Below are 12,500 nucleotides of genomic sequence, written 5' to 3' on the forward strand. Positions count from 1 at the left end.
TCAGCAGCCAATTAGAGTACATATAATGTCAAGATTCATAACAGCATAGAAAGACTTTCACATTCAAAATAATACACATACATAAATTGTGCCTGGAGATCTGGTATGTATTTTCATACATTCTTATAAGCCAAAAAAATAATATGCTGTTAGTTTCCTGAAAATACTAATAAATATTAAAAACACAATGTTAATTGACATTATTACTTTGCAATTTGATCCATATTCTTGTATATTCAATTTAGTATGATACAAGATTGGGTGATAAAAGTTACAAATGGCCCTTTTCAAAGCTTTTATGGTTAACTAACAGAAAATGCATAACAAACATCCCAGCTGTTTATCTTCATCCATTTCTTCAGGACAGAATTTGTGATTCATCAATTAATGATTAATCTTCTGCCTCTGGGCCAGTTAAAATGCCAAAAGGCATAAATATGGCAGCATATGCCAGATGCAGCCAACTATTGGGTTTGTTTTCATACCTGGTTTGAGGCTTTGATATAGACCTCTATGGCATAATGAAGACATTGTGCTATTGCTTTTTTTTTTTTCTTTTACATGTCATCAGGAGGCAGAATTAAGCCTATGCTGATGGGAATGGCTATGGCTGTCATGATTTGCTCTTGCGCTGGCATGTTGGACCTTCCCATAAGCTGGCCCAGCGGCACACGGCAAAGATGAGCAGGTTGCTCTGACAGTTTCCAGTATAAATTTTCTGCAGCAAGGGGTTAAAAGACTAAGCCCTAGATTGATCTATTTGTCTGATATTGTATAGATGTGTGAATAAACAATATAATGAGAAGAGAAACCTTCATTTTAAGAATGAAAATGAAAAACTGAAGAAGAAGAAAACAAGACACCACAGCTCCACTAAATAAATAAAATGTATATCTTGTGTAAAGTACAACTGTGGTGCAAACAGGCATGTGGAAATTTATAAATAATTTGATATGATCGATGTGAGAGATGAATCAGTAACTAACTCTTAACTCTAAGAAAGTTGCCATGATGTACAATGATGAGAATAAAAAAAAGGAAGACGAAAAAGAAAAAGAAGAAAAAAAAAAAAAACATATGGGAAGAGAAAGATTGATCGAATATTTAAAATTATCTGCCTCTTCAACAGCTAAGGCCATTAACAGCAAGAAGAGGCAGAAGTAATTAAGTGCAAAGCAAAAGGTCAGCCAATATTACCTGCTTTCTCTCGTTCTTTCTCTGCAGTTGACCCCATTGCAGTGAAGGAAATTGCATGCTGCTTAAGATCTGAGGAGAAGTCTGAAATCAAAAATGTTTTTTGTTTTTGTTAGAGACTGTTCTGACAATTTTCTCTCTTTCTTCTTTTGGTTTGTGCCAATTTGTCAATTTTCATAAGTATCTGAAACATGCTTAGGATTTTTTTTTTTCTTTTTAATTGTAACAAAATCCAAAACTACAAAGCTACCCAAAAAACAACTCACTTAATACAAAGTGGATTAAATAACAAATTTTCACAAACTGATATAAATGAGTAACAGAATAAAATAAAGCAACTTAAACAAAGAATTCATACTAATAAAATCACTCCAAAGTTTTTCACAATTACTGTGGATTAAAACACACTCAAGCATGACAATTAACATTCAGCATTACACAAATTCCATAAAAGCTAAGTGTTTTGAAGGAAGGTTTATTTTCTTCTTCACAGAGAAGAATGAGTGTGCAGAATGCAAGACTGGAAGCACAAGGTTGGTTCCCCTTTTTCTGCTGCAGCAGGCCGACCACCAAGAAAATAGTTTTAAGAATGGACTGAGGAATATATCCAAAACAGGGCTTAAAAAAATTATGAGTGAATAAATAAATGAATAAATAAATAAACACACACATACACACATACGCACACACACGCACTCACACACACACACACACATGCACTCACACACACATACACATGCATGCACACACACACACACACACACACACACACACGCGCACCCATGCACACATACATGCACATGTCAATAACAACAAATACCTGGTCTTGGTAAAAACCATTTTCTTGGTCAATACAACCCCACTACAGCTTCAGAAGCATCTTTACACTCCTAAAGATCTGTTTCTTTAACAATTTAATCCACCAATTACAGATTAGTAATCAGATACACAGTGTTCATCATGCTTTTTACAACCTGGTGACAGCTGCTACTGCCTTTAAAAAAATGAAAATAATAACAATCTTACAGGTAATAAAAAAGAAATACAAAGCACCTTAACAAAGAGAAAAAACAAGATAAAAACTAATCTAGTTGGCAGCCACCTGACCTCTTCCATCTTGTATTCTACACACCTTTCAACAATGGCGTGAGGGAATTAGCCATCCCGGACAAGGTAAGGAACTCGCCTGGAGGGGAGAATGAGAACACACTGTAAATCATGGTAGAACTGACACGTTTTGTGTTAGGATTGACAGCAGGGTACATAAGGGGGTTAATACCACAAGCGTGAAGCAACAGGGGCCAGCAACCTCAGCTTGCAGATAATGAAACTCAAACCACTTCTTGGAATACTAAATGCACACACTAATTTCACATTTGATTTTGAATTTTTTTTTTTTCAAGTCTATTTAAAAACAAAAGACACACATACTTATGGATAAACACACACACACACTTACACCTAAAGAAAGAAAGAAATTAAGAAAGAAAGGAAAAAGCATATAGCCCAGCTAATTCAATAGCCCAATAAATAGATAAATGAAAAAATACTACAGTAAGTAGTATAACAAAATAATATCATATCAAAGCACTTCGGGAAAAACATGTCTAAATTAATGCACATTCCTGTCGAAAAGCAGGAAAACATGGCATGAATGATTAGCATATATATGTATACAAAATATTGCTAAAATCATAAGGTTTACTTAAGCAAAAGATCATTCTCTTTAGTCTTTATATTTCGCTTATAAAACCAACAATCTGGCTATAGTAAGAAATTTCTGTCTCATGAAGCTTTTCTCGAACTCAAGTGAGCTCAGTATATATATCTTTGTATTACTGTGTATAATAGTTTATACAACTTCTATCATTTGATTAAAGGCATTTTATGACCAAATTCAGTAGTTTTCATATATCTTACAATCCTGAAGTTTCAACAGGAGATTTGGGAACCCATACTTTTTTCTTTTTTAGCTATTTCTTATGGAAATATTTGTCTTGTTATAGGTTACTTCACTTTGCAGTGAAAACTCAGGAATAGATCTTACCATAAACTGAGGACTACCTGTATCAGGTGGTTTCTATTCAACATCTTTAATTTATGCAATACGACATAATAAAATTAGATAAATTAACAGATTTTTGGGATGCAGTAATGGAAACCCATTGGATCACATGGTCCAAAATACCAGCAGTGGGCTCACTTGAGAAGCCCACTGTGTGCCTTTTAGGCTGGGCGTACATGAACACTCAGTTTCCATTGTCTACATTTGTTATCAGATTTGCTTTATCCCGATGCTAATCGACTGTTTTCCTTGCACAGACTCCATATCAACTCGCTTGTCCGTAACTTAATGCAATAATAATAACAATATGTAACATTTTGTTACTTGTCATTATTTTATTATTTCATAATAATCACATATCCCAGGCCATCAGCCAAATTTTCACATGACAGCATATTCACGTCACCCGCCCCTCAAGCCAAATATTTTTCCATGATGTTATGGTCACGTTATTCGGGGGTTAACCGCTACAATCCAGATGATGTGACCATCCTATTCACACTTACAATGATCAGCAGCCTAGGTTGTATTACAGAAAAATTAATATTAAGCAAAAAATGACACAGATAACAAAATTTTACTTATCATTATTCTTGCAGTAAGTTATGGACTATTTAGAGAGATGATATGGAGTCTGTGTAAAGAAAACATTCTATCTAGATAATCTAAATCTAGATAAAGCTAAAAACACAGAAAATGATCAGCAGCCTAGGTTGTATTACAGAAAAATTAATATTAAGCAAAAAATGACACAGATAACAAAATTTTACTTATCATTATTCTTGCAGTAAGTTATGGACTATTTAGAGAGATGATATGGAGTCTGTGTAAGGAAAACATTCTATCTAGATAATCTAAATCTAGATAAAGCTAAAAACACAGAAAAAGAGAAAATAACATTCCCAAGGGGAGATATGGGGTCTTATCACCATGCATGGCAAAATGTCCACTCATGTAAGCCTAATGCCTGTGTTTTGGACAACATGATGGCAGTGAAGCACCTGGATCCAATCAGTTAATTACAGTGCATTCTACAAGACATTTTACAATAATGAAACCATATGTAAAATCTAATTTCAAATATCAAATATTAGAATGTCAACTTTTCTTAGAACTGAAACCATTGTTACAACCTCAAAATTACATTATTCTAATCATAGTACAAAAATTTTGGTAATGACTTCTTTACCATTATTCATTGATAGTTTCACCTTAATGTATTTGTGAAAATTACTTGAGAAAAAAAAAAAAAAAAAAGAAAGGGAAAAAAAAATAATATTGAAGAAAAAGGGAAAATCTTAGAAAAAAGAGAAAAAGGATTTAAAAAGCAGCAAAATATTTCAAACTGGAAAAAAAAATAAAAAATAAAAAATAAAATACACATTTCTACCAGTGCTGCATCATCAAGAGTATCATTTATAAACAACACATACCATCCTCTTCCTTACCATCCGTGAAGAATCCTGAGCCTTCAGTTTTTTCCTCTTCCGCTGCCTTGATTGCATCATCAAGCCGCTCCTTGAACCATAGCACCAGCTGATCATATTTTGACTCCCCGAGCTCCTTCAGCTTTGGATCTGAGAGAGAAAGTATTTCAGCAATGAAACATGGTGGAAGAGTGTCTAGATGGTATACATGATGAAATGAAAATTGTTGTATGGCGAAGGAAAGAATAATATTGGTGAAGATAAAGTAATACCTATTAATTATCTATCACTTCTTTTTATATGAAAGTGATTTTGAATAGTATAAAAAGCTTTACTGATATGTAATAATCAACCTACAGTTATTGCAAATAAAAAGATGACTAATATAATCACCAAGTGTAAATTCTGGAACTGAATCTTTGATCTTGTCCCTGTATGAAATGAGAGCTGTCCTGATGGCATCCAGCTCCTCTTGAGATGGCATTAGTTCCTCCAGAAACTTTGCATCTGGCAGGGCCTCCTTCCACTGCTCATAAGTCTAGGGAGTGCAAGAATGGCAAGAGGAGTAAAAGTTATTAGTGCTTGCTTTAAGTGCTCTAAACTTCCTTAAAAGATATATTTTGCATAGTTCTGAAATGATGTTGGTGCATTAATTTTTAAAGACACGGAAAATTTGGTCTCTCTTAACCCAATGGCGTCGGGTCACACCTATAGGCGTCATATCAATACGGCCGAAATGTGGCGTGCGGCTGTCCGCCGCGGCGGCACGCCAAAGCGCCCCGAGGCAATGATTCGGCTTAATGTACCGAATTCACCGCTCAAAGTCGGTGCGTTGCCGCCGTTCGCCAGAGCGTAGATTTTTTTTTAATTTTCTATACCTGTCGCCAATGGGTTAAAAGCTTTTCACAACCAAATGATAAATGTTCTCCTTGATTAGACATTCTACTTTAGCATTATATATATTAGTTTAGATTAAATTCTAGCTTTTCATATGAATAACCAAAGAAGGAGGAGGAGGAGGAGGAGGAGAAATAAAAGGAAGGAAGGAAGGAAGGAAGGAAGGATGGAAGTACATGAAAATAGAAGAGAGAAAATCTTGGAGGAGCGGGAAAAAAAAAAAAAAAAAAGGAACGAAGGAAGGAAAGAAGGAAGGAAGGATGGAAGAACATGAAAGTAGAAGAGAGAAAATCTTGCACCTTGGCCAGAGCACTGCCACCTGCAATGGTACCACCCAGCAGCAGGTAACGTATCTTGAGAGCCCCGCGAAGCACCCTAGCTACAATCATGCCAATTCCTCGAGAAGGAATGCCATAATTTGGTCCAGGGAACTTCAGTAGGTCTCCTCTCAGGGGTCGCAGAGAGGAGTAGTGACGTGCAATTGGAACAACCACAGTTCTGACCTGGAAAATGTTACATAAATTAAAATCAAGTTGTAAAAAGGAACTATGAATAAGAGTACTAATATAATAAATGAATAATAATAATGATAACAACAATAATAACAACAACAACAATAATAATAATGATAATAATAATAATAATAATAATAATAATAACAACAACAATAATAATACTTAACAACTTCATATGCTTTCTCTCTATAGATTTTCTGTACATATTGATGGTCAGGCTTATATTTATTGCACATCTGTCAATTTTCCACCTCTATTTTTCATTACCTTTTACTCACTATAAAATCCAGCTCCATCTATACAAAATGGTAAATTCCCCTGATAAAACATTATCTCTTAATGAGCCAAATATTACACCTGGCTTTCTGGTTATCTGCACTGCACTGATATCAATAAAATAAACTGCACTATGATAAACCTAACTGGTACTAACAAATAATTTAACTTTTAAAAAATGTGTTATTGGTTCTGTTGGTATCCATGGAACTTTGTTTGTCTGGAGAAAAAGAAGGTGAAGAAGATGAAGAAGAAGAAAAGTATCATTCTCATATCACAAAATATGAAACTAAGAGCAACTGTAGAGTTTGCTTTAATCCTAATCCTTTATTTAATGGGGGACTATTACTGAAACCTTGTCTTCAAGCACTACATTTCAAACAAATTTGCTTAAACTTTCAACGTGTATCTTTTAAATACTCTTACTATTTCTTTTCACTTTTACATTTCCCTATATCCATATTATCATTAACTTCAGTCAATGCTGGTTCCCTCTCTCCTGACAATTATTTACAAATGACCAATCATCAGAGAAGGCTGGTGGGAGTCATACATGTCACTTAATTTCTAAAAGGATCAACTATACCCATTAGTTTATGGGGAGCTTGGAGTAAATGTGATTTTGGAAATAGCATGAGTGCCAAATGTGATTTTGGAAATAGCATGAGTGCCAAATGTGATTTTGGAAATAGCATGAGTGCCAAATGTGATTTTTGATAGCCATATGTATAGGTGACCAAATGTGAATTTGCCAAATGGCAAAAAAATGGTAACTATCACAGAATGAGGACTGCCAGCTGGTTAGTTTTTCTTTTGTTACAAATACAATTAATATATTTTAATTAGGAAACAAAGATGGAAAAAATAAGAAAGAAAGAAAAAACTAATTTGCTCCTTTCCTAATTGTGGTAAATTTACAGTTTTAGATATTTACAGTGTGCAATGGAAATTACAGATCTGAGACATTTTTCCTGCAAGATAGAACATGTTTTTGCTTTCACTTATCTTTAATATGAGCTAAAAGATATTTTACATTTGTGAAAACTATGTCATAGCTGAGAAATAACTTCATGTCATCAAGGAATATATTGATGATATGCTGTGTCTATAAACATAATCATATATGAACCTGCTTTTGGGAGGTAGTTCTCAATTTCAATATTATGTGGACACTTATTCACTATGGAAAAATTCAACATTTAAGCTTCTCACCTTTTCGTGGTCTTGGCGTGATGTAAGCATTTGCCGAGCCCATCTTGACTGGCTGACTCCAACAACTCTTATAATGTAGCTGAAAAAAATAAAAGTTATCACCTATCAGCAACTATCAAGATAATAAAGATAAACAGGATATATAATATAGCCAACTCCCAAAACTTTCATTGCATACCTGAACAAATATTTTCCCCAATTACCACAAACAGTCAAGGTCAAAAATAAAAATGAGATATCTAATATTTTTGTGGATAAACTCAATAATACAATCTACATATTTGGCAATTCTAGAGAAAATGGAATTTTCCATATCATGTTTATGTTTTCTCCTATACCCTAGAATTTTGTGAGATGGAGGACAAAGAATCCATCCATCACGTATGTATGGCATGATAGAGTGTGTGACTGACATGCAGGAGCACCCAATGCTGAGTCTGTGCTACCCTCTATCCTGCTGTATATACATGGTGGATTCTTTGTTGTCCAAGGCAGGAGTTGGGGGTCATAGCCCCCTGCATTTGACTATATATTGACTGATTCTCTGTATATTATTCATATTTTAACTTGCAATTTCCCTGGTACCCTTCGTGCCCTCCCCTGCTATTGGGGACAAAATTGTGGGTACGGGGGAATTTCTATGGCATAATTTTAATATATATAAAAAATAGAGAATGAGAGGACTTCATTGATACCAATATCATTATGATTGGTCATGTTATAGTATTCTGAATATTTACCAATCGCTCATGACAGGTATTTTAATACGTGAGCCACGAATCCAAGGATCAGTCACAGAAGATTCGATCCTGCATTGTCAAACAAACAAACCAAAAGAACACTGAATGAACTGAAAGCCCTCCCAATTACTGTTTTTGCCCTTCCTAGCTGCCACATTTCCTCTTAGAATGCTTCATCCATTGCAATATTCAGTTCATTTACAGACAGTGAAGAGTAACAGCATAAGTTGTCATGAAGGGAACGAACCTCTGATTTCCATTAGGTTTTGCAAGGTGATGTCACCCATAGAAGGCCTTTCTAAGTGAAACCAAGTGAAAAACTGATGACTCCGTCCTTGCACACGAGTTCCAACTGCCACTAACTATACATTTAAAGATAAAAACTAGTTTAACCTTATGGCTGACACACAAACTGGCACAGAGGCAGCACTAACTGGCATAAGGCTAGTGGTGGACATTACCAAATTAGTTAAATTGCTGAGAACCAACGGTAGAATCCCTTGAATGAGAGAATATAAAATATGCCTGTATATATGGGATCCATATATGTTTCCATTTCATATTTGCCTTGTATTCATGGCCCCATATCTCAGTAATGGAGTTATTAAAGAAAAATATAAATTTGATAATTAACCTGTAAAAGAGAATTTGCGTTCTTTTCGTCCACATTTTCTCTACTTGCAGTGACAGTCTGAGAAGACCATATTAGTCTTCCTTCCCTATAGAATGACACTAACAGCTACTCATTAAATGTTGCACATAATCAATTGTTGTAATTTTCCCCTTTACGGTGTTTCAGATGATACTCCATGGCATTATTATCCTTAACTGGAAAAAATACAACTTAACTAGAAAGACACTTTCATCGTGAGTGTTCAGAGCTATATCCCTCACTTACCCGAATCTTCCCTTCACAAGTTTTTGCATAGTTATTAAGCCAATCAAATTATATGACGAAACATTGACTATTGCTCCATCGGCTCAGCAGCTGATCTTCTGCTGCTGTAGAATCTCGGCCTTATACTCGGGTCGCATAACAGAGAAGATTGTTCTTCATAGGCTCTATGCCTGATTGTCTGCGATCAATTTGCATTCAAAGGTTTCATGCCTATTCTTAATTTTATTTTTTTATAAATCAATTGTCACTTATTGCTAATTAAGCAATAACTTTTGAAAATAAGATTCCCTTTATGAGCTTGATATAGAGGCAACCCCGAACGGTGATAAAGGTTAGATGAGACACACCAATATCATATATTCAACAGATTGGGAGAACATAATACACTTTCATAACTAACAATGCAAATAATTCATATAGTGCCCCTAATACAGCAATAAAAGTTTTTGTAACCACTTGCTACAAGACGCTGAATTCCACACCTTGCTCTGATTGGTTGAGACCTCGTGACGTCACAGCTGCATCCTGTGTTTACATTTTTCAAATTGAACGAGATAAGGCTCGCAGGAAGAACATTCGAGTTATTTTGAAATCCAGGACTTCTAAATAAGGTAACATTGTCCCGGATGGTAGCGGGAGATACTGTAGTAACTGAGGTAGTCATTAGGGAATCAAGAAGAGATAATCAAGACTTTAAAAGGTATTTTTGCCCAATTGCTCTTGTTGCGTGCGGTATGTGTATGGAGAAAGTTGTTGAGGTGAATTTATTACTTTGGTTAGGTTAACCTGGCAGTGACAGAACTTAATCTTTATCATATAAATAGCAAAGGGCTTGTAATCAGTCTCTACAGTTCTTAATTAGGTTACCTAAGTATGTGTTGATAAGCCTTGTGAGGACACCGTCGTCTCGCGAGTCCTACTTGGTGCCGACAGCACTGTTACAGAAGTATATTCTCTCAAGTGGGAAGTAACATTGTAACTATCTGCTCGCTGAGTAAGGTGCTGTGAAGACTATTAGATGTCTCCTTTATATGATTTACACCCTTATTTAAGCCCGTAGGTATGTAAATCAAAAGACAAAAAGTAGAAGCATTTTAATTTTATGCTGATATCAACTGCTTTCTTGAAAATTAGTTGTCTTGTTCAGAAAAGTGAGGTTTGGAGTGTCTCCAGAACTTAAATTTTCGTTAATAAGATATGCTGTTTTTTTTTAGAGACATTAAGGGTAAGGTATATGTGTACACCATGTTCTTTTATTCCAGACTGAGCAGCAACAATGGGTAACTTCACAAGCAAGCATCTAGAAGAGGTTCTGAAGCCAACAAAATCACAGGAAACACCCAAGTCGCAAGTTTTGCCCTTTGACCCTCGCTCACCATCAGATGACATCACAAGGACACCGATAGCTGTAAGAACCAATGATGACATCTACTGCAGCTGATATTAATGTAGAGATATGTAAATGTTTGTTAGGCTATTCTAGAACACTAACAAGTGTAGATGGTGCTGCTGGACTTGTAAGTGTTTTGCCAGCTTTATCATCTTCTTTAGAAAAGTTTAGTATCAGTCTTGCCTTTCATTATTGAATGTATTTTACATTATGCAACTTTTTAACTACTTCCCTCCCAGGTCTCAAACACCCCTGACAGCAGTAGTTCAGAGTCAACACCCAGAGATGGAAAGGTCGTCAGGGTTTTGAAGCTTGATCCTCGATCTCCAAATGTTGAGGTAAGTTGTGTGTATTTCAGAATAATGAAGTACAATCTCCCCTCACTGTTTTACACCTAATTTTGGAACAAAGTTGCAAGTGTAGCTTAGTCTCTACATTATTAGAAACTTAATATAGGCAAAATTTTCATTTCAGGTCAGTCGCACACCTATTGTTATTGAAACCAATGAAACTCGGCGACGAAACTATGCCCTAAAACCATCCAAGCTTGCACAACTTGATACTGAAAATAAACTTGACAACATGGAAGATGATGAAGATCAGGATCCAAGATCACCTACCACCAAAGTGCCAAGAACACCCCTGGAAGATAAAGTTCATGGTTTGTTACAACTTTTTGATTGGCTTTATTCCACTGTGAGGAAATGTTAATATGTTCTGTGTGCTTATACATACATGTGTAACTGCATTATTTCTTTTGTTATTTTTATCATTATTAATTTGTTCTGTGTTTCCACAATGCAGTTTTTGAAGACTCACAGCCTGTGAAAGAAAACAAGGAAGATAATAGCAAAGAGGAAGAGGTAAAAGATGAAAACCACAAAACAGATCAAGAAAATACACTTGTTAAAAAGCTCTTCATTGATGAGGGATCTTCAGAAAAGGTATGAGAGTGCATGAACGAAGGAAGTTAGGGTTGCCTCTTTCTGGCTACATTCCATTAGGGTAATTTTAAGGTACTCATGGGGCCTTATTTATTTTGATCAATAAGATATGTGTAAATGTTGAGTGAGATTCATTATTTTACAGATATGCTGTTATTGTTACATACTTTTTGGTGTAGGCCTAACTTTATTGTATGTTTTAATATTGAAAAATATTCTTATTTCAAGCCATATAAACATGGCTAGATTATATATACAAATTACTACCCTTTTAAGAGAGACATGTGGATTTTCTAAAGGGATACAAATTTGTTTTGCCAACATTTACTATATATTTTGTAACATAAATACTATCTGTATTTTCCTGTGATTATAAAGTAAAGAACTTTATGCAACTGACTTGCATTTGTAAAATATATATGGTTATGTGATATTTCTAGTGTCTGTCTTCTTAGTAAAAGCTCTTTAGAGCTCCTACTGATTTTAATTTTTAAGTTTTACGATTTTGTTTACTACTTTTCATGCTTGTAAATCCTCAAAGGACTTGCAAGTCTGAAACAGATTTAAAGCTCTATAAATTTCTGATAAAATCATAGTTTATAATGAGCTGCTCCTCTTTATGTTTAAAACTAATAGAAAAAAAAACCTTTTGTTGTTACGTAAGGAAATAAATATATGCATTTATGTTTGGTCTCAGCCAAGGCGGCCACTTGCCTCTGTCCAGAACACCACTGCTGGCAAGACCCCTCGTGGACTCATCCAAGCCAAGCAGTGCAGGAATGTTGAGGAGGAGTACAACAAGAACCACCAGCTCATCCTCACACAGCTGACAGATCAAGAGAATACTGTGACATCAAGCACACAGTTTGTAGAGAGTATCTAGAGGCTGCTTCTTATTAAGCTTTTCTTTTTCTCTTGTATCTCCTCTGACTTGTTATTATT

General features: G+C 35.1%; 2 protein-coding genes across 10 annotated transcripts in view; one reads left to right on the forward strand and one right to left on the reverse strand.

The window, feature by feature from the left end:
- Positions 1–9,343, reverse strand: part of LOC125039849 (dynamin-like 120 kDa protein, mitochondrial) — a 22,646-nt gene extending 13,303 nt beyond the window's left edge. For 2 of the 7 annotated variants that reach the window (XM_047634195.1, XM_047634161.1), the window contains exons 1-7: positions 9,225–9,343; positions 7,587–7,665; positions 5,883–6,086; positions 5,080–5,224; positions 4,693–4,836; positions 2,327–2,380; positions 1,198–1,278 (exon numbers count right to left, since the gene is read on the reverse strand). In XM_047634195.1, coding sequence (XP_047490151.1) covers positions 1,198–1,278; positions 2,327–2,380; positions 4,693–4,836; positions 5,080–5,224; positions 5,883–6,086; positions 7,587–7,665; positions 9,225–9,253 — 736 coding nt within the window. In that variant the 5' untranslated portion in view covers positions 9,254–9,343. The remainder of the gene's footprint in view (positions 1–1,197; positions 1,279–2,326; positions 2,381–4,692; positions 4,837–5,079; positions 5,225–5,882; positions 6,087–7,586; positions 7,666–9,224) is intronic. The other 5 variants (XM_047634213.1, XM_047634185.1, XM_047634204.1 and 2 more) reach the window with 3 other exon arrangements.
- A 362-nt stretch (positions 9,344–9,705) lies between these two features.
- Positions 9,706–12,500, forward strand: part of LOC125042392 (cell division cycle-associated protein 3-like) — a 3,620-nt gene continuing 825 nt past the window's right edge. Inside the window, exons 1-6 of one of the 3 annotated variants that reach the window (XM_047638000.1) lie at positions 9,706–9,835; positions 10,487–10,632; positions 10,854–10,952; positions 11,089–11,275; positions 11,419–11,558; positions 12,256–12,500. The exon at positions 12,256–12,500 is cut by the window's right edge and continues 825 nt beyond it. In XM_047638000.1, coding sequence (XP_047493956.1) covers positions 10,501–10,632; positions 10,854–10,952; positions 11,089–11,275; positions 11,419–11,558; positions 12,256–12,441 — 744 coding nt within the window. In that variant the 5' untranslated portion in view covers positions 9,706–9,835; positions 10,487–10,500 and the 3' untranslated portion in view covers positions 12,442–12,500. Of the gene's footprint in view, positions 9,925–10,150; positions 10,285–10,486; positions 10,633–10,853; positions 10,953–11,088; positions 11,276–11,418; positions 11,559–12,255 lie in introns of those variants that run through there. The other 2 variants (XM_047638010.1, XM_047638020.1) reach the window with 2 other exon arrangements.

The sequence above is a fragment of the Penaeus chinensis genome, chromosome 3 (genome assembly GCF_019202785.1).
Source record: "Penaeus chinensis breed Huanghai No. 1 chromosome 3, ASM1920278v2, whole genome shotgun sequence".
NCBI lineage: Eukaryota > Metazoa > Arthropoda > Malacostraca > Decapoda > Penaeidae > Penaeus > Penaeus chinensis.